At 33.8% G+C, this 27,680-nt stretch overlaps 2 protein-coding genes, 1 long non-coding RNA gene and 1 pseudogene across 3 annotated transcripts; 2 read left to right on the plus strand and 2 right to left on the minus strand.

The window, feature by feature from the left end:
• Nucleotides 1-579: 579 nt before the first annotated feature.
• Nucleotides 580-3,061, minus strand: LOC147943422 (uncharacterized). The gene is made up of 2 exons (XM_087450686.1): nucleotides 2,785-3,061; nucleotides 580-1,673 (listed from the first exon to the last, which is right to left on the minus strand). The coding sequence occupies exon 2, from the start codon at nucleotides 1,671-1,673 to the stop codon at nucleotides 786-788; it is 888 nt and encodes a 295-aa protein (XP_087306812.1). The 5' UTR covers nucleotides 2,785-3,061; the 3' UTR covers nucleotides 580-785.
• Nucleotides 3,062-13,291: 10,230 nt separating this feature from the next.
• Nucleotides 13,292-13,739, plus strand: LOC147943423 (uncharacterized). Its single transcript, XR_015598150.1, has 2 exons — nucleotides 13,292-13,370; nucleotides 13,482-13,739. It is a non-coding gene; the product is annotated as an uncharacterized LOC147943423 (long non-coding RNA).
• A 3,893-nt stretch (nucleotides 13,740-17,632) lies between these two features.
• On the plus strand, nucleotides 17,633-18,307 carry LOC147943424 (secreted RxLR effector protein 161 pseudogene; annotated as a pseudogene).
• A 2,495-nt stretch (nucleotides 18,308-20,802) lies between these two features.
• LOC104786281 (inositol diphosphatase DSP2-like) lies at nucleotides 20,803-24,363 on the minus strand. Its single transcript, XM_010511642.3, has 6 exons — nucleotides 23,799-24,363; nucleotides 23,590-23,689; nucleotides 23,299-23,394; nucleotides 21,555-21,612; nucleotides 21,420-21,463; nucleotides 20,803-21,317 (listed from the first exon to the last, which is right to left on the minus strand). Exons 1-6 carry the CDS (start codon nucleotides 24,086-24,088, stop codon nucleotides 21,132-21,134), a joined length of 774 nt encoding a protein of 257 aa, XP_010509944.1. The 5' UTR covers nucleotides 24,089-24,363; the 3' UTR covers nucleotides 20,803-21,131.
• Nucleotides 24,364-27,680: the final 3,317 nt, after the last annotated feature.

Genomic DNA, 27,680 nt, shown 5'->3' on the forward strand with positions numbered 1-27,680 from the left:
AACGAACGTGAAGCATCAGCTCCATTGAAGAGGGACACTAGACAGAGATTTCACTCCTAAGCCACCTGCAGAAAAGAAAGGATCGATTAAGAAGAATCAAAGCAAGAGGGAGATGGATTCAAGAGGGAGATGAAAAGAACTTCACGCTGGAAAATCATGAGGAAGAAGATTCAGAGCTAAATGGAGATCGATATAGCAAACTCACCAGTGATCTTTGTTGATGTCGTGAAGAAGAAATTCGTCCGGAGAGGAGGCCGATTCACGAACGAAGAACAAGGAGAATGGGATTCAAAATCCCAACTTTTGGATTTTGGGGATTAACCAAATGAATCAAGAGGGAGTGTTGGAAGTTGATTAATTGGTTAATCCTGCAAAAGAAGAAACAAAGAGAAACGTGAGAGGATGAAGAGAAAAGAGATGCGTAAGCATCGAAGAAGAAAACGTCGAAGAGAAGAAGTGTTGGTCGTAGGAAGAAGAAGAAGAAGAAAGGAGAAAAAGGCCTTTGGGCCATAAAAGTGTTGAAGCCCAATGTTAATGGGTTTGTTTGTTTTAACTAATGTGTTTAGGTTAGAAGTAGTATTAGTATAAATATGTTGTATTGTTGTAAGAGACATGTATGTGAGATTAAAGAGAAAGAGGTTGTAGTGGCTAAACCTAATCTCTAAGAGATCCATCAAGAACAAGTAACAATGTAGACATACAAGAGAGATCTCTCTAATTGTTCTAGAGGGTTTGTGAGTGATAAACAAATCAAGAACAATGGAGAGATGAGATGAATCTAACCTCTAAAGAGAAGTGAGGTCAAGATTCCAACAATAACTACGTCCTCTACAATTGACCCTCAAGTCATCACGAAGAGCCCTCATAAACCTCCTGATCTGGGCCTCCTCAAGCTCCATAGCCCGACCCCCATAACATAGAAGTTGACTGAACTCCAAGTCCAGCTCCCGCACTGACCGTGTCCCCTGAGACAACTGAAGGAAATGCACCTCCAACCGGTCCAATGCCTCTCCAGAAAAATACTTGCGGTTGAACTCCAACACGAAGTCAGCCCAAGTCATTTCCCTCTGCACTCTCCTAGCAACCACTGATCTCCACCACACCTGAGCATCACCAACCAGATGATGGACCCCTATGTCCACCCAAAACTCCTCAGGACATCGCAGAGTATGGAAGTTACGTTCCACATTCGTCCTCCACACATCTGCAGCAGTAGGATATGTACCACCCAAAAACCGCGCAGTCTCGATGCCCTTCATCTTCTTGATCATGGACAAATAACGTCCATGTGCTCCTGCATCTGCAGCCATTGGCTGCTGCTCCTCCGCCACCACTGGTGGCACCACCTGAGCCTGAGCCGGTACCACTGCTGGCAACCGCTCCAACAACTGTGCTAGCAAAGCAGTAAAGTCAGCACTAGGGACTCCACCCGCTGGGACTCCCACACCGGGAACCCTAGCATCACCGGCCACTGGAGCATCAACACCGCCCCCTCCGGCCACACTCATGGAATCTTCCTGGACACCCTGCGACTCGCCAACACCCTCAGCTGTCACACTCTGGTCTGCAGTCTCACTCACTACTGGGCCTCTGCCCCTACTACGACCACGTACGCGTCTACGACCACGTCCGCGTTCACGACCACGACCAGCAACAACACCATCTCTAGCCATCTGCACTACCATGAAAAGAAGACTAAGCATAAACTTACAATTGACTAACTCACATAATCAATCAAGCATTTCTATTATAACACATAAACATAAACTCACCGTGGAATCACAAAGTAGGATCGAAGAGGATGTTCTAGGATTCCATGCCACACACAATTGACTAACTCACATAATCAATCAAGACATGCAATCCCAAACATCTGCAGCACAAAGCCTAGTGAACCCAAACCTAGAACCGTAAGGGCTCTGATACCAAACTGAAACGACCGACCCGTTTTTTTTTAATTATAAATAATAAATAATAATCAATAAACTACAACTAGTGGTCACATATCCACTAGCCACCTAACCACAATCACAACCAACAGCAGAAATAAACAATACCAACAACTAAATAATTATCCAATAATAACTAATAATATTCCAATAATTATAACATAAGCAATATCCAAAGTTCAACCAACAAGAATCATAGAACCAGCAGCCTAGCAATACTTCTAATGACTCAACTCTAGCAACCTAGCAATGCCAGACAATAACCAATCGAATCCCTAGAACATCTTCCTCTTCATTGCCTTGATTCCACGATCATACTTTGCCTTTACCTGCACCACAAACACAAATTGCAATGCATGAGTATTTTATAAACACTCAGTAAGACAATCCTACCATCTACTGGTCTATACACACAAGCAATAAAGACATCTTTAACCATCAACCAACAATCAACAATCAACAATAACAAACTAGGACTCTGCATCGACCGACACCAGATGGGGATGCATCGACCGACACAAGGTTGCATCTACCAATGCTAGATGCACTTGCATCGATCGACACTCGCATTGCATCGACCGATGCATGCTGGACATAACACGAAAACTCTAAGTTTTACGCGCCGTCCTCGCACCTGCATCGACCGATGCAATGCCGAGCATCGTGTTTTTTCCGAAGCTTCTCGCCGGAACTTCGTTCCTACAACCACAAAACTCGTTCCCAAGCCACAAGAAAGCTTTCTAACGTCCTAAATATCAATCTAACAAGCCTAACAACACATAACAAGCAAATCAGAGAGATCTCTAGCTTAGATAAGCCATGGTCATGCACTCACCTTTGCCAAGAAGATTCTCAACCTTTTAACAAGCAAAACAACGCTCTTAGGAAGCTCCTACAACGATCCCAGCTACAGATCTCTACAGAAACAGCCTCGAATCACCCAAAATCCTCAAGAACACTCAAGAACCTTTTCTCTCTTTTGTTTTCTCTCAAAAACAGTCAATCTTGTCGAATGAGACAAAAACAAGAGTTAATGGTTTTCCTTAACCCAAAACGCAGCGCTTAACTTAAAACTCGACCGAGAAAACCGAACCTGCATCGACCGATGCGCCTGTTGCATCGACCGATGCACCCCTAAACCGGGAATTCGGTTCACGGATGTTACAACATTTATTACATCATTCATAAAATTTACACTAATTTGCGGTTTTGTAAAAAAAAGAAAAAGGAAAACCGCATTAATTTTTTGTTCTGTCTTGTTAAATGAAAAATACCCAGCTAATAAATTTTTACCATATATGGTGCGTATCACCATAAATCCGCTTTCTTTTTTTTTAAATTATAAATAATCCATTAATGTTTATCCAAATCTATATTATGAAAGTTGTTCAACTTTCTCCATATGAACGACACATCAGCAATAGAGAGAGTGACACATGTCAACCCAAAATTAAAAGCACATAAATTAAAAATAAACATCTTTAAAATTAAAAAGGAATTTAAAACATCTTTTATGTTTTTATTCTTTTTCATTATCACAAACAGTTTCAATATTTATATAAGAAATCTAGAAAGGCTTAGAACATGTTAATGTATTCTTTAATTAAATAGATGCATCACCAAAAGATAAAAATGTATCGATAGTAAAACCAAAGATTTGCTTTGTCCTCTTAAAGTAAACCATGAAAATATGAACATATGATTTAGTCGCTATAATTTTCTCAACAATTTTGAAGGGTTGTAGCGGTGACTGGGAATTTGGTCAATATTATAGAGAAATTCCTGAAATTTTGTCCTTAGAGAAATAAATGTTTATATATGAAATCTATATTATGAAAGTTGTTCAACTCTCTCCATATGAACGACACATCAGCAATAGAGAGAGTGACACATGCCAATCCAAATTAAAAGCACATAAATTAAAAATAAACATCTTTAAAATTAAAAAGGAATTTGAAAAATCTTTTATGTTTTTTATTCTTTTTCATTATCACAAACAGTTTCAATATTTATATAAGAAATCTAGAAAGGCTTAGAACATGTTGATGTATTTTTTAATTAAATAGATGCATCACCAAAAGATAAAAATGTATCAAGAGTAAAACCAAAGATTTGCTTCGTCCTCTTAAAGTAAACTATGAAAATATGAACATATGATTTAGTCGCTATAATTTTCTCAACAATTTTGAAGGGTTGTAGCGGTGACTGGGAATTTGGTCAATATTGTAGAGAAATTCATGAAAGTTTGTCCTTAGAGAAATAAATGTTTATATATGAAAAGGATTGGAGTTTTGTTCACTATCGAATGAAAGACAGTTAAATCAATGATATAATGTTTGTTGAGGAAAATATAGAGAAAAAAAAAGAAGAAAATTAAATTATAATCTAGAGTTATATTCAAGAAATTGAATAGCTAGAAGAAGGGAAGTTATCTATCTTAACTATAACCACTAAAGAGTTAACCAAGCTGCAAAAAAATCTTTTTGATAAAAGAGAATTTGAGAGTCCATGGTATTTAGTTGAGAAGCTTAAATACAAATATATCTAAATACCTAAGTTTTAGACAAAAATTATAGGATGTTTAGATGCTGTTATCTACCAATCAAATGTGAAAATGAAAATCTTTTTGATAAAAGAGAATTTGAGAGTCCCATGGTATTTAGTTGAGAAGCTTAAATACAAATATATCTAAATACCTAAGTTTTAGACAAAAATTGTAGGATGTTTAGATGCTGTTATCTACCAATCAAATGTGAAAATGAAAATCTTTTTGATAAAAGAGAATTTGAGAGTCCCATGGTATTTAGTTGAGAAGCTTAAATACATATATATCTAAATACCTAAGTTTTAGACAAGAATTGTAGGATGTTTAAATGTTTTTATCTACCAATCAAATATGCAAATGGAAAAAAATATGCTAATAGTTTTCGTCTACAAAAATCACTTTAGAATAAGATTTAGCTTTAAACAAAATTTAGTATTCTTTGCTTCCGCACAAATTTTTTTTAGTTCTGTCTGTTAATACAAAATTATTAATTTTTCAAATGTGAAAATATAAGAAGCAAATAAAGTATTACAGTAAATGTATATATATAGATGTAAACAAACCCGCACGTAGTGCGGGTATTTGTCTAGTTTGTATTAAACGAAGGTTTATGGTACTAATATATTGTTTTAAGTATAAAAAAAGATGTTTATGCAATAAATAATTATGTTATAAATAAAAAAATAAATAAGAATAATTTAGATATGTTGTAAATACCAAAAAGTTAATAAATTATAAATATTTATATTTTAGTTGTGCATAAAAATATGTACATAAAAGTTAAATTTTAGTTTAAATAAATTTGATTTTCTTTTATCATTACAAATTAAACCAAAAATGTATAATTAACTATATTTTTTTTTTTAAAATTATTGTTTCTTCTAGAACAAATTTATGTTTAAAACATTGTATTTCTTCACTATTTTAATGAACACAAATTTACATGATTAAAAGAATTTTTAGTTTTTAAAGTTTATAAATAATAGATGAAATTACTATTTCATTGACAATAAAGAAAACAATTTAATTGATAATATATTTGCTTATAATGTTATTTATAATATATATTTATAATATTATAATTATATTAGTTATGAATAAAATAATATGAAATCTGCACTGCAAATCGTTTTTCACCAATCAAACATTAGTTTGTACCACATATTTTGCATTAACCGCACTTGTCCCGCAAATATTTTTGTCCCGCACGTACCGCAGTTCAACCGTACCGCACTATCAAATCGTTTGTCCCGCAAAACCAAATTCACTGTTACCATTCGAACCTTAAGGCTCCATATGAAAATTGAAAAGCGTATTTTCGCAAATCAAACTACAGTCCGCTTATATAAATTTGTTTCCACAATGTCACTATTCATAAAGTTTATAAAAATACGATATTTTGGCTCTTTCTCTCAAAAAGCTTCAATTTGTCATCTTTCTCTTTTTGATCATAATGGGGAGAAGAAGACAAGGGGAAAAGGCTGCACCCAATCATAATCTGCAGATCAATTGGTGACAGCTTGTCCTGTGGGAAGGTTGTTAAAGGGTGGGGACCAGGGTTCGAGGAACGCCTTGCGCACCAATAACCTACTGGTGGATTTGGATATCCACGGTGAGGGGTTAGGATCGATGCTCTGCAGGGCCAGCTTCGGGCCTATGGGGGCAAGCTAACAGTAGGCTAGTGGGGTCAACGGGACGGGTTGTCACAGTTATGTCTGGGAATCTTATTCAAATACAAAACCAAATCCCCAAATTCAAATAACATAACCCTAAAACCCGAAATCGATTTATCAAATTCGAGTTTCTTGTACATGATTTGAGTTCAAATTCTTCTTCTTCACCTTCTCCTCTTTACGATTTTGAGATATGAGTTGCAATTATGGACAATCAAGTGGTGAGAAAAGAGGACGGGATGCCGTGGTTTTCTGTCAAAGTGTCATTGCGGCTTAGATGTTGCCATCTACACATCGAGTACGAAACAGAATCCAGGAAGACCTTACTTTCGTTGTCCAACCAGAGGAGATGTAAGTAACTAATTTTGTTATGATTTTGTGTTTTCTGGTTTTGTTGATAAAAGTTACTCAATTGTGAATGTAGGAGCATTTGTTTAAGTGGGTGGACTAAGTTGTGTACAAAGAGGTTGTAGAAGCTTTACCAAAAATCTTCATCATTAATAATGACATAAGCGATGCAAGATCTGAGGTTGATGTCGAAATTGATGAGTTAAAGGCTCAGACTGAAGAATTGAAGAAAGATGCAATGTGGAGTAAAAGAGAAATTAAAAAATGGAAATTGATGATATTGTGCTTAGTATGCATTTGTGTTACTGTAATTCTAATGTGTAAAACCGAGAAAGGAAAATTTGTTCTTGGGTTATTAGTATCTTTGTGTTGTCTTTGGTAATGGTGTCTTTGGTGTTGGATCATCGGTAATATGTCTTTGTTGTTGGATCATCGGTAATGTGTCTTTGGTGTTGTGTCTTATGTCTTTGGTAATAAAAAAAATGTATTTGTTATGTGTCTTTGGTAATCAAAAGAATTTGGTTTGGATATTAGTTTCACAAAAGAGAGCTAGAAAATAAAAATCATTCATAACATCGGTCCACATTCCACACATTGAACCAAAGCAGACAAAAACAAACCGAAGCAGAAGTAGAAGATGAAAATGGTAATAACAATTCAAACCGGAGACTATTTTGGCTCCTCCTTCCGTAAAAAAGAGTAGCGTTTAAACAGTTGATTTTGTCCCGTGTTTGCTTGAGGTTTTTTATATCGTCGATTTAAGTTAACAAAATAACATATCTACTAGATTTGGATCCGTGCTAGAGCACGGGTTAAAATTTCTTTTATCTTTATTATAATTTCAAAATAAAATATAATTTAGTAGACGGTTTAGCATTGTAAACTGAGAAACGATTGTTATTATTATTATTTTTGTATGAATATGTATTTTGGTGAATGGAGATCTGAATGATTTATATCAATGTTTTTTAATCAGGACTAGACCGGCCGGTCGGTTCGATCCACCACAACCCGATAGATATTTCGGTCATGGTAACCTCTAAAAACCTAAAAAATTAAACCCGCAAAAAAATAGAAAAACCCACTAAAAAGCCGTGAACCGGTGGTTGAACAGGAGGGTCGGACCGGGTTGTCGATCTCAAATTAAAATATTTTATTTTGGTCACACTTTAAACTCAAACCAAATTAAAAATAAATGTTGTTATTTATAAAAGAATCAGTTAGTTATTTTATCTAATCATTTAAAAGTTTAATTTTAGTTGCTTAGTACCTAACTATGTATGTTTTGTTCATATATTTATAAAAAGTAGATGTTATATTCATAAAATGTAATCAAACTAATAAACTAATTGACCTGTAATTCAATCGGTCCGACTTGTTGACCCAGTGACCCGAAAGACTTCCGGTTCACCTTCCAGTCCGGTTTTAAAGACATTGATTTATATTAAAAGCTTGGAAGGATGTTAGGTCAGATTTTATTTTGAAATCCACATAAAATCTCAGAAATCACGATTAAGTGTGATTAATAGCCAAGATTTTATTCTTTTTTATACCTAACAGTATATTTTTGTGCCTAACACTATATATAGTGTAACAATATATGGAATAATTAAGATTTTTTTTGGAAATTGTATAAATCATTGGAATATTATCTATAAGAGGATTCTTTGAGATATTCTGAAGTGTATTTGTAATTTCATATAGCCCACGGATTTCATCTATAACTTTTTTTTTGTAACCAACCTATATTTAATATATTATTTATTTTGTAACCAACTTATAAAAATTATATATTCTACAAAAAAAAAGTTGTGTACTTCCGTTTTATTATACAAAAAAAAATTATGTACTTCCGTTTTATTATACAAAAAAAAAGTTGTGTACTTTCTATTTATGATTGAGAGTATATTTTTATCCCCTTTAATAACTTGGTTAACGTTGTGGTCTATCAATAAAATTTCAGGAAAATAAATTGGTAATATTGTAATTGTAGATCTTTGGAAACAACGTGATTTTCCGAAAATAAAGTTTGGAATATCCATGAACTATCAATTTGGAATATCACGTTTAAGATTTTCTGTTACAATTAAGGTTTTATTTGTTACCTTTAATATATGAACTATCAACTTGTAACTAATTAATATATAGATTAATCTATAACCTATTTGTAACCATTTATTAAAATTATAAAGTCTTATAAAGTCTACCAAAACAATGTTATGTACTTCCATTTTATTAAAAAGAGGATTTATTTATCATTTATCATTTATTATCTATATATGAAGAGTTATCTTATGAAGAGTATAGGGTCAATGTAGATCCTATATATAACCTATTTTTATTTTTATGCATTTGTAATCATTTCTATTTTTTATAAAGTCTACGATTTGATACAAACATACGAAAGGAGGATCTTCATATATATTATAACTAAATCTTGCTCCATGATTTATGGATATCATTTATCATTTATTATCTATATATGAAGAGTTATCTTATGAAGAGTATAGGGTTAATGTATATCCTATATATAACCTATTTTTATTTTTATGCATTTGTAACCATTTATATTTTTTATAAAGTCTACAAAAACTAAGTTGTGTACTTCCCTTTTATTAAAAGGGGGATTTTATGAAATCTATTGTTTATATAAATTTGTGTCAATGTTACAATTTTTTTAAAAAATATTATTTGAAAGATGCTTATATGTTCTAAAAGTCTAAGGACCGACTCAGCCTTTCACATAAAGCGGCGGGGACAAGGATGAAATCTACGGTCAGACAAAAAGTGCCGATGAGTTTAAACGACTGGAGGTATCACCTCCAAGGGTTCAGAACCTGGCAGGCATAGCAGAGGCAGCGAGCCATGCAAGAAAAGAAAAAGCATCGAGCCATGCGAGTAAAGAAAAAGCATGTGGACTTCGAATTTGTTTCTCCATAGCCAAGTATTTAGACCTGTTAGAGTTCGATCACATATATAGCAATGATCAAAAAGAACATACATATGTGATAAAAAAAAATCTGGTGGATCAGATTTGGAAGATTGTCTGACCTCTGATTTTTTTTAGGAGATACTCGCCAACAATTCTTGGTTGAATCCAATCCTACATACAAAATTATTATTAAAAAAAAAAAAAATCAGTAAGACGAATGGTTGGTAATATTTCCAATAACTCCACTTAGCGAGTTGTAAATATATATACACTTCCTTCCTTTCATTACCGTTGTTTCTGTCTCCGGATGGAGGCAAGTAATTCCTGTCCTTAACTCGACTTCTTGAGCCGGAAGTGGGACCAAGTTCTCAACGTAAGGAGATATGACACATATGTCATCAGGGAGGCTATGGACTGTGTCTGTCTCTGAAATATACTTGAACAAGTAGTTTTTATTGTCACAGAAGACAACATCCCCTTAATTAGAGAGAGTTACGGGTGCGAAGGACCTAGACTCCACCATATTAAGTGAAGTTAAACTGATGGAGTGAGTCTTGGTCCATGTTTCTTTATTAGGTGCATCCAATACTCCATATCTCTAGCTCGTATTGGTGAAGAGGATGGGAAACGGGCATGGCTATGGTCTATGGAAGACGATCCCTAATGTTGACAATCTGTGCTTCAAACATGATGAGGCCCTTGGAAAGAGGCGGGCATGGGACAGCATGGAACTCTTCCGTGTGAAGATCCAAGGCTAGTATCGGGTAGGATATTGAGCCGCTGACATAAATTCGTAACCAGAAGATTGACCGTTGACACACGCAGATTTTCTTCCGAGATCAACCTTGTAAGTTGTAACGACTTGGTTTCCAAATTTTCCGCCAATCACCACCAGTGGTGACATCAAGGATATCGCAATAGTATTCGCATACGCATATTGAGCATGCATGCTCGTTTTCAGTATTCGCATACGCATATATATACTGATTGTGAAGTGTTTATGTATTTTACATATAAAATCACATTTGAAATTGGCTCGTGTCTTCATCAGCAGCGACTGACACTTGACAGTATTCTAGCTACGAGTAGGTAATTTATAAAAATTAATTATGCCATTGTAACACTGTTAATTAGCTACTAGTAAGAGTGATCGACATATAGAGTTGCGCTTTTTTTTTTTTTTATGTAACATATTGATTATAAAAATAATAAAAAACCGCAACTCTTTTCTTTTATTTACTTCAACGCAAAATGCACTCAAAATGCACTCAAAGATAAATCATCATTATCAGTTATCGGCGGCATTGTGTCTTTTTCATATTGCACTCAAAGATAAATTGTTGTCTGAATATAAACTTACATCAACAGCATTAGTGCCTTGGTCCATGAGATCAATTTTCGTTAAAACTCCAAACGTCCTGTCTCCTGAGAACAGCAAGTACAACGAAGCAACATGAATCAATCAATTCAAATTAATTTCAAGGTATATTAGTTGCAAGGATCATCGTCTTCGTTTACTACAGATAATTTCATACAACATGAATCAATCAATTCAAATTAATTTCAAGGTATATTAGTTGCAAGGATCATTGTCTTCGTTTACTACAGATAATTTCATAATAAGATTACCACTAGGCACCGACCACGCAACTCAAACATATATACAAAGCGCCATAAAACTTAAACCATATTTACTATGTCCTAGTCGCTTATAACCACAGAAAAAAGAACTCGAAGTAAATTCAGAAAGCAGTTGTATCAAGATATAAAGATGGAAGAATCCGGCACCTTTTGGATCAACTTCACGAGAGATCTTAATGGCATCAGATGTAGCAAGATCCTGATTTGCAGGGGAAATAGCTAGTATGATGCAGTTGGGCTGTCAAAAAATGAATGATCAATCTTTGTTACTTTGCTTGAACACACAACCCTTAGAGAATAGAAAAGCATCATTATTCTACAGTTGTATTCTGCTACACACAAATAATAGTTACCTTCTCAATAAACGATCTGACCATGTTCTCGATGTCTTGAACAATGCTTTCAGGCTGACCATCTACAACATCAATGGCACCAATTTTCATTAATGTTTGTCAATAAAGAGGCACTTGGGCTGTGGGATATCATGAGAAGACAAAGACTGGCTCACTTACCAACAGCTACCTTTGTCAGCCCAGGAAGATCGACAAGTGTCAAATTCACAACTACAAACATCAAGGAAACGAAATTGTCAGGAGTGGAAGATAAATGGGAAAGATGGTAGAAAACATAAATTTGGAAGGATTTCAGACCCTGCGTACAAGATCTGGGACTCCTAAAGCATGTTTAATTACTTTCTTGATGCAAATGTAGGAAGTATAATTGCTTCTCTTACCATTGGGAGAGAAGATACTGAGATGAATTGGGACTGTAGATATTACTTTGCTGCTGCGACCAGTTTCACGATCTGTCTCGTCCGAGATCTCCTGCCTCACAGCAGCTACATACCAAGAAAAAAGAAATGGATATCTCAAACTTAAGAAAGCCAGATGAGAAGAATGTGTGCACGTAAATAACAAATAGGATACTGCAAACAGTCACAGGAAAAATAAAGAGCAGCTCTTCTTAAACAAGAAATATACCAAAATCGGAGAACTTCTTCTTAGGAAGATGCATAAACTCAGCATACTCTTTGCCTTCATCAATTCTGTGAAGCTGCAGGACAAGAGGTCTACGTGTAACAATCCCTACATTGAAGACATTGTTTGTTGTTCTAAGTAACTAGAGTATATCATGAGATGCAAACTAGCTATATGCGTGGACGTACACGTAATAATGTCCCAGCAGCTCATAAACGAACAGACTTACGCACTTAACAATAGCTATTAACCTATATATATAACATGATGTTTTGACTAGTTGTGAACACACAACTGATTAACCAGGCATCGTGGTCTGGTGGTAAAGGAACCTCGGCTGAGGCGCCCGCCACCCGGGTTCGATTCTGGCCACCAGGGAATTTACATGCGGACTTGCTCTAGCGCCGCAGACCACCAGTTCCAGGGGGCCTTTAAGTGGAGGCTTAAAAATCCTTGGTCGCGGGCTTAGGTCCAGTGGACTAGTCAGATCACTGTGTGGTCTGGATACTGCGTTTAACAAAAAAACACACAACTGATCAGACGATTTTAATTATCTAAATAGAACGAGCAACATAGACAGGTACAAGTATATCTTATAAGCTTTGAATATATAATTTTCACCGGCGCTTTTCTAAGCTTTGAATAAATAAATCAACATCATATTATTCATATATAACAAAATTTTAATCTGACCGATGTATAATAGATGTACAGTAAAACCTATACAAATTAATACTCTTTAAAATAATAATCGCTATAAATTAATATATTTTCTTAGTTTCAAGTTGGGCCAGTATTCTTTTTAGACACAATTCGATAAAATAGTAAGATAATATTTTTTTTGAAAATCTTTTATAAAAATATGGTCTCATCAATAATATAAATTTATCAAAATATATGTATATATATACACACTAAACTTTATTAGAGTTCATTTCTAATATTTTTACTATATAAAAAACTTAGAGTATTTTCTTTAAAATATGATAATTATTATTTTCATTCTAAAAAGGATTAGTTATATTAATTCAATCTTATTTTTAAACTTTTATTTTTAAAAAATTATCAAATTAGAAAAGTTTCTCTGTGAATCAATAATTATTAATTTATTGATAAATTAAAACTTCTTTAAATTAAACTTAATTAATTTATAAAAGTTTTATTGTAGTGTATTACCCTACCGTTCAACAATATATATATATATGATATATATATATAGATATGATATGTTAGACTAAATAAATAATAAAGCTGCAAGTGAGAATATGATTTACTCGATTAGTGATGATTTTGATGTCTTTCAAGGTAATAGTTCTAAATTAAAATGCATATAGAAAGAATTAATATTATTTGTGTTTTTGGCAATTATTTTTTGTCAATTTTAATATGATACATATTAATCTTCCAAATATGTAGGGATCACCACCATTGGGATTTGCAATAATAGGTGATTTGGTGGAACCATTGCCTTGCATGACAAAGTAAGAAGGTGGCGCCCAATCATCATTATCAGTTATCGGCGGCATTGTGCACTTCTATTGTACTTAAAATTTGTTTTATGTAAAATTCGTTCGTTTATTTAGATTTTTGCTGAGAAATTTTTAAATTCGCTTTTATGCGATTTATGTTTGGGAATAAATATGATAATCAATAAGAATATACTTCCCGTTTTCAGATTTTTGTGTCCTTTCTCGAGAAAACTGAAAATTTTTATCTTCTTTCTTTTTTTTCCTTGACTCTCTCGTAGTTTGGTTTAATTAGAATTTTTTTTAATCGGATTTTTTTTTTATGCAGATAATAGTAGGGGTGATTATGGTTTACTCAATGCTTAATATATTAACAACAATATTGATGATTTTTCTGTCCTTGTAATAGTTCTAAATTAATATGCATTTAAAAAGAATTAATATTATTTCTGTTTTTGGTAATTATATGTTTGTCAATTTTAATATGGTACATACTAATCTTTTAAATATGTAATGATCACCATTGGGAATGTCAACTATCTGTGATTTGGTGTAACTATTGGCTCTATTATTTTTACTTATTTTAAAAGGTATAATTTTCTTTAATAAATACTCTCTCCGTTTTAAAATATAGGATGTTTTAGTTAAAACACGCATATTAAGAAATAGTTATTTTTAAAAAGTTTAACCAATCATAAACAAGACTACATAATATAAAATATAAAATTAATCTAAAAGTTGGAAACATCCTATATTATAAAACAAAAATACTTCTCTAAATATCATATATTATAAAATGGAGGGAATATAACGCTAGTTATAGGACTAATCTACAATTAATTAATAGATACCTAACACCATCTATATCAGTCGATTCTCACATCATTGTTCATTTATTAAAAATAAATAAATAATAATAATAAAAAGGTGAGAAAAATAAAAAAAGAGGTGAGAAAACCGTTTCTCGACAGATATCACATAGCTAATAGTTGAATTTTTTTTTTAATTTAATTTTTAAATAAATAATTATATTATATTAAAATTATTAAAATAATATATCGAGCAACTAATCTTATTTTTAACGATGGACATGACCACGTCACCCCACAACATACGTTGCTATAAGCAAAGCACTAAAACATGACATTGAGCATTATGGCTACTTGTAGGCACAAATAAGAGCAAAGGTCTAAAATAAAATTAGCTCAAGCTAAAATTTATTGGGCAAAAAACTAGCAATGACAATTGGGGTATATGGATAATTCTAGTGGTACAACTCATGTTGTTAAGAGTATCTCCATTGGTCATCTTTAGAAAGACACTCTAACACATCTTTTTCACTTAATGTCATATTTTGATTGTTTGATTTTTTTTTTTAAAATAAATAATTTTTAATATTAAAATATTATCTGAGAATCCATTTTGTGAGGATTACCTATGGTGATGCTCTAAAGGTTCAACCTTATCCCCAAAAATATCAAGCAGTGGCGGACCTATGTAGAAGGAAGGGGTCAGTTGACCCCCTCCTAAAATAGATAAATAGTTGTTTTTACATGTAAATAAATGAAGTGTCAGTAGCAAAGTTGGTTTGTTCCCCTTAGGTTGACCTCCCTAATCCGTGTTCGATTATCCCCTATTACACCAATACAAAATGTTTAACATTTTAACAGTTTTTTTTTAAATTGACCCCCCTAATTTTTATTCTCGGGTTTGTGCGCTACTTACATCAGGTACGATTCAGTGTTGAAACACGATTAAGAATCAAATATATCATGAATAGAAGAGACATTCAGAAAAAGATCTATTCATAATCTGATTTTTCGGCTAGACTCTAGGTCTAATTCGAGCGTCCGACTAGCGTCTGAGTTTTGTCACTAAAAAAAAACTAATTTTTCGACTATTTTGTTAGCTAATCAAGATTATTGAACCATCTACATGACAAGCCCAACACAAGTCCAATAAGCTTAATGAAATGGTTAACAAGCCCATATATATATATTCGTCGTGGTGAGTTCACCGGCTAGTCAATCACTTTGTCGACTGCAATGCTTCCCATTACCTCCCGCCATGATAGGACACCCGAGGCCTAATACCTAAAACCCCTAACCCCACTGTTAAAACAGACATCAACGTCGCCTCGGCCATGCTCTTGACGTCCATCGCCCACGTTTGAACTCTTTCGTCCCCGACACTCAAATGATGTTCCACGTCCTCAGAATCTGCAACCAACTAATGACCACCACTCACCATTTTCTCCAGTCTTCCCCTTTATGGCTCCCAATCGTCTCACAGCTCTATGTTTCCCTTCTCTGGAACTTCACAGTCCTACGCAACTTCGTCAATTCCAAAGACGAATCATCTTCTCACCACTACGCTCACGTCTTAAACAAACTCGACTTCATCAATCACTGTACGGTTCCAGGACCTCTAGTCCTTTTCTTCCAATCTCTAGCTTCCTATAACGGTTGTATCTCTGATTTATGGAACGCTTCGAGTTTTCACCCAAACTCCGATTAGGCTAGGCTGATCCCTATCACTGCCATTATCCTCGATCAGCTTTACCACTTCTCCACCAACGGTGATCACAGCTTCTGATGGTAAAGTAACTTCTTCTCTCAAAACATCAACAAGTACAACAAACTAAACTGGATTGGTCCACAACTCTGCGGTTAACTGTACGCCACACGTCAGCAATCCGCAACCGCTCGTGCCTTATGGAGCTCCGTCTTCTCTGGCACCGGATTCACACGTGTCGATGCCTCCGCCGTCGAGGCTCCTTTCACCTTGATCGATGTTAGGAATTAGTGAACAAAGAACAAGACAAAATTCAAAGAAGCGTGAAGGACAAGTAGTGCCAGCTCAAGTGATGACTCACGTTCAGGACCACAAGCTGCAGCTAACCTTTTTTGCCGTCAAGCCTATAAAAACAAAAGCAAAAGAGGTATTCGTTTTATTTGCTCCTTGCAAAGAGACCGAGTGATGTCACTATAATAACGTCAAGGAAAAGGCAACTTTGTAGCAGCGGCTAGAAGGGAAACTAGGGTTATTGAGCAAGCATCTATTTAAAGGAAGTGTATATATGAGAGAGAGAAGTAAGGTTAAGTAGAGAGAACAAAAACCAAAGAGTAAACTTGTGTTTTGTGTTCTATGGGAAACAGAGAGAGACAAGAGAGATTGAATCGAGTGAGCTTGTAAGGGGTTCAGTGGGTGAGAGATCTCTTTCTAGTAAACTCTGTGATTAGTGGATTCTAGGAGACAGATCCCGGCCCAGACGTAGCTTCCTCGTTAACGGAAGTGAACTGGGTAAACATTCGTTTGGTGTGCTCTGTTTTGTTCTGTTTTCTTGGTTCTGTTGCGCTTTGAGTTCGTCGAGTGTTTTACAAACTTAGTTAAGTTCTCGGCCTCGGATTCCTGAAGTTAAGAAGACGAGGTTCAAGGCTAGGCTTGTTGCTAAAGGGTATGCACAAAGAGAAGATGTAGACTACACTGATGTTTTCGCACCATTGGTGAAACATGTATCCATAAAATCATGTTAGCCATTGTCGTAGAGGAGGATTATGAGTTGGAACAGTTAGACGTCAAGACTGCATTTCTCCATGTAGAGTTAGATGAAAAGATCTATATGGAGATCCCTGAGGGTTTTGAGAGTCAGTTCCAGCAAGTGTGTCTACTCAACAAGTCACTATACGGCCTGAAACAGTCACTAAGAAAGTGGAATCAGAAATTCGACAGTTTTATGACTGAGATTGGTTTTGAAAAGAGTGCTAGAGATAATTGCGCTTACATCAAGACTCTTGAGGATGGTTCTAAAGTTTACTTGCTCATCTACGTTGATGACATGTTGGTGGCAGCAAAAGACATGAGTGTGATTTCAAGTTCGAAACAGAAACTCAGTGAAAGATTCGAGATGAAGGACTTAAGAGCAGCGAAGAAGATACTCGGTATGGAGATCATCAGAGACCAAGACTCCCAAGAAGGTTATCTGGGAAAAGTTTTGAACTGTACAGAATGGAACAAGCGAAGAAGCAAGACACTCCACTTGGAGTGCCCCTAAAGATGCAGGCTGCTACTGAAGAGCAACTGCTCTAAGACAAGGAGTACATGAAGACAGTTCCATACTCTAATGCCATTGGGAGCATTATGTATTCTATGATCGGGACGAGGCCTGACTTGGCCTACCATGTTGGTGTCATTAGCATGTTTATAAGTAAACCGATCAAAGAACATTGGTTAGGAGTCAAATGGGTGTTAAGATACATCAGGGGAACACAAAATATGAAGTTGTGCTACAGAAAAGGGTCTGATTTCCTCATCAGAGGTTATTGTGACTCTGACTACGCAGGAGATGTTGATAGAAGAAGGTCTACAGGTGGCATGGTTTTCACCCTTGGGGGAAATACTATCAGTTGGAGGTTGCGTTTACAGAAAATGGTGGCATTATCCTCCACTGAAGCCGAGTACATGTCTCTATGTGAAGCAGTAAGAGAGGCATTATGGCTTAAAGGTTTATTGAAGTACTTTGGCTATGATCATATGGCAGTTGAGAATTTCTGTGACTCTCAAGGCACCATAACTCTTTCAAAGAACAATGTGCATCATGAAAGAACGAAGCACATTGACAATAAGTTCCACAAGATCCGAGATTGCGTTGCAGATGGAGTTGTGGAGGTGACAAAGATATCCACGGATGTAAATCCTGCTGATATCTTCACCAAGGTTTTGCCCCTTAGCAAGTTTCAAGCAGCATTGAACTTGCTACGTGTGAAGACTGAGTAATCCTACTCTGGAACCGGGATGGAATCCAAAGACTAATCAAACCAGAATCTCTCTCTCATTAAAGGTAAGTACACTTGACATGTTTTTTTATTGTTGTTCTTGATTCACTAGGTGGATTTTTGTTAGGAATTAGTGAACAAAGAACAAGACAAAATTCAAAGAAGCGTGAAGGACAAGTAGTGCCAGCTCAAGTGATGACTCACGTTCAAAACCACAAGCTGCAGCTAACCGTTTTTGCCGTCAAGCCTGTTAAAGAAAAATCAAAAGAGGTATTCGTCTTATTTGCTCCCTGCAAAGAGACCGAGTGATGTCACTACAATAACGCCAAGGAAGAGGCAACTTTGTAGAAGCGGCTAGAAGGGAAACTAGGGTTATTGAGCAAGCATCTATTTAAAGGAAGTGTATGTATGAGAGAGAGAAGTAAGGTTAAGTAAAGAGAACAAAAACCAAAGAGTAAACTTGTGTTTTGTGTTCTTGGAGAAACAGAGAGAAACAAGAGAGATTGAATCGAGTGAGCTTGTAAAGGGTTCAGTGGGTGCGAGATCTCTTTATAGTAAAATCTGTGATTAGTGGATTCCGGGAGACAGATCCCAGCCCAGACGTAGCTTTCTCGTTAACGGAAGTGAACTGGGTAAACATTCGTTTGGTGTGCTCTATTTTGTTCTGTTTTCTTGATTCTGTTGCGTTTTGAGTTCGTCGAGTGTTTTACAAACTTAGTTAATTTCTCTCAATTCTTGGTGATATAGCATGGTTTTTGTGGTTTTTAACCATGATATAAGGAGTCTTATAGTGTCTTTTGATTTGTTTTCTAAGATGTTTTTGAGTCTTTACAGGTTTTCTAGGATTTTGGCATGAAAGGAGCGAAATGGAGCAATTTGGATCGTTTTGGAGCATAAATCTCGGATCAAGGCATGGGCATCGATCGACACCAAGATTTGGAGCATCGATCGACACCCGCGTGACAGACGATGAAGAATCACAAAATTGGAAGTTTTACAATTCTGCCACAAAGTTTTCCAAAATTGTAAGACTAGTCCCTGACGTGTTTTAGGACATATATATATAGTTTTTAGGTTTTCCAAACCCTTAAGGATTATTCTAGCAAGTTTTATTTTCTGCAACCCTGTGAGATTTTGAGAGCTTTGGAGAGAGAGAGAGATCTGTTTTGAGAGAAGAATTTCTTGAACTCCCTTTACTCTTTTTAATTTCAATTGCCTATTATTCAGAAAGATGCTTTGTTCTTCATTGAATATGTCTGAGTAGTTTGCTTGTTAGGTTTAGGGTTTTTCACAGGGATTTTATGAATTGTTAGATCTGTTTATGTAGGATTCTTTATCTTTCTAGATCTTCATCTTAGGTTGTTCTTAATGCTAGATCTTTGATTAGTCATCTGGATTTAGATCTTAGTATTATTGATTGATATGAGAATATAATTGATTTTCCTGATAGAACTTTTTGATGTGCAAAATTATTTCTTGCAAAGAGATTTGATTTAATAATTTTGTAAACAATCTAAACCTGATTTTATTGCTGATTTATTACCTAGAATTTTACAAAGAGATTTGGATTTTCTGGTTTTAAATTTAGATATTATTTGCAGTGAGAACTGATTTAATTTACAAAAGTGTTTAGAGTTCTAGATTTGTTCTTAATTACTTGAATCCTAATTTATTGATTGATTTAATATTTCATAATTTCCTGAGAAATTCCCTATGCCTAGCTTTTTGATCCATTGAATTTACAACAGTTTTTATTTAATATTTTGCATTGTTTATTTTAATTTAATTTAATCTGTTTAGCATAATTATAAAACTTTATAATTTATTGTGTAGTCTTGAGTCCTTGTGGAATTTGACCCCTAAATACTGCAATGATCTCTTAATTTGAGAAAGTAGTTCTAGGGTAAATTTGAGCATATCACTTGGTTTAAGTTCATTCAAGCTAAAGTCATCAGCTTTAGCCTCTGTTTAGCTTGTCAATCGAGAACCTCAGATTTGGTACTCATATACGTGTCATCGGTCAATGAAACCAGTTAGTCTTAATATTCAGTTTAGTCAAGTGATAGCTTCATGTTATCATCATGATGATGAGGATACTGATGATGAATAAAGATCTCGTATTAAAAAAACTTAATTGTTTGTTTGTCTTATCTCGTTCGTTCGGACAAGTTAGTTCTGTTTTGAATTCTTGTTACTTGTTTAGTTCATCCCAAAGAAAAATTATACACTGATCGTTATTCGTTAACTTTTAGATTTTGTTGGATACTTGGATAGATAATACAGATAGTGTATTCGTTTTAACTTTTGAATGAAGTGTGTTTTTGACCTAAAAAGAAACGATAATATCACTTTCAAAAACAAAGATTCGGTGGTTTGCAACAGAGAAAGAAGATAGATGAGCACATGATTACAAATGGCATGGTTTTGGACTTTCTTCCGAATATATATATATATATATATATATATATATATATATATATATAGTGAACATTTCTGTTTATAAAATATAAATGTCTATATAATTATTTATATAGCTAAATGATTACACTGTCTCGAGAACATTAAGATATATCGATTACATTATTAGCTTACAAAGAATCACAAGAAAAGGAATCTATTCTTTTTCTTCTTCCAATTATTATTGTTATTTGTTTTTTATATCTATATATAATTCAGGAGAAAAAGAAAAGAAAACAAAAACCAGAAGAATATATATGATGATTCCTCTGGTTAACTCATAATCTCTCCTCTCCTTTTGTTATTCAACTATGTAGAGAAAAACAAGGGACTGACCGATTGATCAAATAACCTTCACGTTTTTCATTTTAACTACTGGTGCAAGAGAATGACATTGGAATGTGCTTTAAGTTTGAAACGTCGAACAACTCCATGAACCTTTGATCCGAAACTCTAGCTTTGGCCGCTGCAAATCGCTGGTATTCGTCGAATATCGATGTCAAGCACCATTTCTGGAGTTTCCTCATGCATCCAACAAGACACCCGGTTCTATGCTGCAATGATCATAGCCAGATATATGTCTTGTGTCAAAACAAAGAAATGAAACTCATCGACTAAGACGATTTACCTTTTTATATATAAAATTTTTTACATACCTTGCCTCGTTTGCAATGAATCAAAAGTGGATGGTTCTTCTCATCTACGGATATTAAAAAAAAAAGAGACGAGATTAGAAGATATATACACATAAGCTAGACATAAGTTTCTTTTAGGGCTTCTATGATTTATACCAAGAAGGACTTTGAGTGCTTCACGGATTTTATTATCTAGGATATCTACAAATGGCTCCTGCAAAAATGAGGATCACACTGTTAGTTCCTTGGCAAGTCATTAGTAACTCAGAAACCAGAAAAAAAGAATCCAAATTATGATGTGACATGTTCAATGTGTCGACTATATTCATTCTTAGAGACCGAAATTGATAAAAAGAACTATACAGTAAAAGACCTGTCGAGTATATTTTATCATCCTATTATTAATAGTTAGGCACAGCAAAAAAATATACACAATATCAAAGAGGGCCATGAAAAGCACCCAATAATGAAAAGGAAAATGACTTCCTATGAAGAGTAGAGAGTTGTCACACCCAACATATAGAATCTCAGCCAATAAGCAGATCTTAAACTAGAGAGACACAACAAACAAAATATGAGTGTGGAATATTCATTACACTTCTCGTCAAATCATTCTAAGAAGAAGATAAAAGCCACTTTACCATGTTTAGTCTAAAAAGAAAAAAAAAGTTGAAAAAAATATCATATTCATAAGAACAGAATTGACAATACAAGGGTGAATTTGTGGGAAAGAGAACGATCAATACCACAACAGCAAATCAGCACAATTATATTTACTTTCAGTCTTCTCTTTTCGAGTATAATAAAGCAATCTAGATAAAAGAAAACTAGCCGCCCCATCACAAAGTTGTACAAACTCTCTTGTTTCAAAGAAAAAATGAACCAATGTGACATGTTTCGTTGGCTTCTCTTATGGCTGCATTTGAAATATAAAAAGTTATGGATTATACATTTGACGTTAAAGGTAACTAGTTCACCGCTCTACGCTCAAGTTTGGTTATTCCCTCCCTTAAACGAAAAGTCATTTTACCCAAACATGAGCCACTAAAACATACTAAAGCAACAACATATATGTAGTTAGGTATTAACAACAGTAACTGTCATATAACTTAACCATATATCACTTTCACACTTATTTCCACCTTAATTTAGGTACTATACCTACCAGTTGATATGTGGATACTTTTACCATTAACACATTGACGACAAGTCACTATCCACAAAGTTTTCACCACCAAAACCCAAAAAAAGCTGAGGTACATTTTTCTACTTCAACTACAACTTGTACAACCACAAATACACACTTTTTACTTTTCCTATTTAATTTAAGATTACATAAGATACCATTCATGCATTAAAGTGCACACACAACTAATATGAACCAAGAAAACAGTATCAATAGAAACACAAAGGAAAGTAAAACTTTCGAGTAGTGGATCTCTGACAATATACTTGTTGTATATGCAAGGCAGCTAAGTATTTATTTCTTTGACGCAGCCCATTATATTATCTAAATTTTATATAGAGGACCAAGTGGTATTAGTTGATGAAGGGCAAGCAAACAAACAGTGGGCCATGGAGTCAATGGTAACGGACAGAGCCAAGAAAAGCATCCTTCAATAAAGCATTAAAGAATGGTATACGCTTTTTCTTGGGCGGTCTCATATAAAAATATGGATTAGAATAATCTCTTGAATGGTTAAGTCCAAGACAAAAAGAAAACCCCATACATGAAATGCCATTCTTCTTGTCTAAATCATAACACATCTAAGCAAATTACTACTCCTAAGGAAACATGAAACTTAGAGAGACATGCATGCTTAAAGAACAATTAGGCAACATTATATTATACTAAGCAATAATGCGTGACTAGAAGTCGAAATAGTATTCAGAATAATACCGAAGTTTTCGAATTTCCATTTGTATAGGAACCCTCTTTGTGATGCTTAGAACCCCAAATATGCAACCAAACCTCGTTCTCTAATCCGGGCAGACACTGCAAAATTCAAGATATCCAAATAGATAAGAAACTTCCAATTTTGAGACTCCCCTTTATGAATTCAGGTTTTGACAACAACTTGAAGCCTCAAAGTTAAAAAGAATTACAGAACAAGACAGTGATGAAGCAATTAGAAATGGACATTTATTTATGAACAGAGAGAGTGCAAATAAAATAAAAAAAGACACACACCTTGGTCTTGGAGCCGTCAATGCCAAACTGGAAAAGACTAATTCCATTGGATTTGAGGAATTGCATGTTGTTCTCCGGATACGGCTCTGGACACAAAGATCTTCACACATTTCCCACATAACACAAACAAACACACAAAAACCTAAAATCAACAATTACCAACGTTTTCAATATAAGAGTCAATTTGATCAAAGTTCTTGAAAGCTTACATGATTGAGTGAAGGCCAAGACTCTTGATGAAGGGGAAGTTCGCTGTGTCCGGGAAACCAGACCGGAAGATACCGTTATCGACCATCGCAAAGTTCAACGGTGGAATCAGGTCGCCGGAAACCTCACGCAATGGTGCAGTAGCAGTAGCAGCAGAAGCTGGCGGCGGAGATAAGTTGCTCCGGTCAATCATAGCTACCTCGATCTTGTGGAAACCCTCACCTCTGTCTTCCTCCTCCTCTTGCATAGTCATAAACTTGGTCTTGTTCATCGACTTCTCAATAAGTTTCATCCTCGAGATAATAAAGAATCTAAACTAGCTAGTTCGATTGGGAGGTTTCTTGGAGTGTTGAATCTGAAGATCTTATCCTGTTTTAGTTTCTTGTAAGGTTATGGAGAAGTAATGGAGATGGTCGTTATGAATCGACGACCTTGCTTTATATAGACACGCCATTGTAGAGAGAGAAACTTATGTTGTCGCTGTTGGACTTTTAGAGAAATTGGATAGAAAAAAAAAATAAAGAGAAAGAAAAGAACATTTGGAGGAGATGAACGAGACTTGCGTTTTCAATCAATTATTTTTTTCAAAACTAATTAATGCACCAATTAAATTCGTATTTTTTTCGGAAAAAATGAATATATATTTTCTTAGTGAAAGTGAAAATACGACTTTATTAAATTGAAGGAAAGCCATAGTGGTGGATCGACGTATGAGGAATTGAGGATACGTATATTAATACAAAAATAGAAATAAGCTAATTCGGAAAACCACAAAATATTTTCCAACCCAAAAAAATATTCAATTGGTGTGACAAATAACAAACTACTATAGAAGTTTTTTTTTCTTCTTCTTCTTTCAATGCAATCTACTTTAGATATTACACCATATCGTGTTATATGAATATGATCCGAGTAGATAAAAACATTTAATAATAATGGTTTGTAATTAAATGTTAGATTGTAAAAAAAAAAAAAATACACCAAATAAGATTTTATTTTTTTCATAGTTGTATCTATCAGTCAAACATTTTTTTAAGATATTTTATGTCAATAACATGCAATATACATATTTGAATCCAAACTGTAATACAATAACGAAAAGTCGAAACTAATACAAAATACTACACAGAAATATTTTGTTTACGATAATAAATTTTGGAAGATGTAAATAGGCGCTTTAAATTATTAATGTGGTTGTTATACATTTTCATGTTAAAAATATGGGAAAGTACTACTTTCTCAAAATATATATTTCCATTTTCAGAATTATATTGTGGATCATGATAATATTAAGTTTATAACTTTTTCGAGTAGATAAATAGTATGCGGATATATCTAGGTAAGTTTTATTAGAGCAACTCTATCGAAATTAAATTATATAAAAAAGACCTGCTATAATGCCATGTGTTAAGTAACGCTTTTTATAGAATCTCAACACATTTCAATCTATGAGAAACGTTACTTAACACATGGCATTATAGCCGGTTTATTTTCTTTTTATAATTTAATCATTAGTAGAGATGCTCTAATAGTACTTACCTAGATACGTCTGCTTAGATCATTTCCTTAACGTTTTTTCCATCTTAAGGTTAGATCATTTTCAACACATTTCCCCATTTTTTATTCTTCAAAATAGAGTAACTTTATTTTGGATATGAGCTTTTTTCTAACCATATTTCATTTTGGAGTTAAAAACAAAGATTTCCAAATTTTAGTGTAAAAATACGTCCGCAAACTATAATCTTAGATCATTTCCAACGTTTTTTCCATCTTAAGGTTAGATCATTTCCAACACATTTTTTCATTTTTTTCTTCTTCAAAATAGAGTAACTTCATTTTGGAGATGAGTTTTTATCAACATTATTTTATTTTGGAGTTAAAAATGAAGATTTCCAAATTTTAGTGTAAAATAGAAATGGTGATTTCCAAATTTAGAGACAAAAATGAGAATTTTATTTTGAAAACAAAATGGAGATGGATTGGAGTAAATTTGACTCTAAACTCCATTTTGAAGATGAATAGGAACATGAGTTGGAGATAGTTTTAAGACCAAATCATATTTTTATTTCTTAATTATTTTTTTAAAAGTGTAATCAGGATCATTCTAATCCCAATCGAGTTAAAACCTTAAGATCGACTTGGACTAATCAGAGCCGTTGTGTTTCAAAAACTGTTTCAGTAAATCTCTACTTCTATTTAAAAATCAAAATTAAATGAGTTGAAACAATTACATTCATGCTACTGATATAACAGAAAAAAAATTTTCATGTAAAGATACATGTATATAGTTAGTCCCTTTACACATAAAAGTTCCACCAGCCTTTTTTTCCAATTGCATATAAGATTGCAATTCAATTATGTTAGTTTCAACTTTTGAATCGATTGCTTCTAGCCTTCTACTAGTTGTGAGCTTTTCTTACAAGCGCTCTTTACAAACGTTCAAACTTCACATAACTTATTTATATTACAAACGCTCTTTGCTTTTCTAAAGTTATGCACAGATGTTAGAGGTGTCACTACTGAAAACTTAAAATAAATGTTAGTATGATTTTATATTTTTATAATATAGTGTGAACTGTGAACAACTAACATGTAGTTATTTTTGCTTTCTTTTCACTACTAATTATTTTTGTTTATTATGTTATAAATGGTAGAAGATAATCTAACTTTGTGTAATCTAGTAGTTTGTATCAGTGTTATTATATTGTCATAATTAACAAATTTGGTAATCAGAGAAATTATAAGCAATGTGTATATTGTATAAAGCAACAAGACATTATATATATATATATATATAATATTGTATTTTTTTGTTTGGTGGAAATATATATATATATATATATATATAATATTGTATGGAATCGCCTAAGCTCCGAATCAATAAATATATGCTGCAAAATGTTCAAAGTTGTTTATTGAATAGGTTTTAGTTTTGGGTCTGTATATATCCGTTAAGAAGATAGTAAGTTTTTTTTTGGTGTGAAGAGTAAGTCTCCCCATTAAGAAGATAGTAAGTTTGTAAATTGTAACACTAGTATACGGCCATTTCTAACGGACGAAAACAATACTATAATTAAAACTTTTGACATCTGCATGCAACTGAAATTTGAACCCCGCCCGCAACAAGAAAACTTCTTTTATGTTTGTTAAATCACTGATCGAATGTTTACATTGTCGAGATAGATGATAATTAATCTATTTGAGTCATTTTGTCATCCACGTCACGTTAATGTCTCTACAATCTTCACATTAATTGTACTAATAAATGGAAATAAAGCCAAATATCCATATATAACTAAAGAATCTTCTGCTGTTAACCTTCTATCAAAAATAAAAGATAAAAAAATATTATTTTGTTCTTTACCATTTGAAATTCTATCTTCGTAAGCTAATAAAAATACAATTGTTTGTATTTTAACATTTTTATAGAGTAAATCTGTAAATGAAGTTAAATTTTTTTTCCTTTCGAATTTAAAGAATTAAAAATTGTATAACCTTTATGATGATTGTATATTCTAGAGATTGGTTCTTTCAGTAGTATTAAACTACTTATTACAGAAAATATTGGAAATTTGGAGAAACACTAGTTCCTCCTTGGTTTCTTTTGTTTTGGTTTTTGCTCAAGAGCACTTTAACAAAAAAAATAAAAGAAATAGAAAAGAAGAAAAAAACTAATGGGGAAATTGAAAAGGCACATTCTGTGGAATATGCTTCAGGTTTGGGAAAGAGTTTTTGGGTCGCGAGCTGAGCTGGGCTCCATCTTCCGTAAAGAGCTTTCCGTGTCGTTAAGAATGTACTCCAAAACCCTAATTTTTTTGTTATAATTAATTTCTGTCAATTTAAAAGTTACGTTTTAATTATTATTTTTTGAAAAGTAACGTGTT

This window comes from Camelina sativa, chromosome 5 (genome assembly GCF_030686135.1).
Source record: "Camelina sativa cultivar CO46 ecotype springtype chromosome 5, ASM3068613v1".
In the NCBI taxonomy this organism is placed as follows: domain Eukaryota; kingdom Viridiplantae; phylum Streptophyta; class Magnoliopsida; order Brassicales; family Brassicaceae; genus Camelina; species Camelina sativa.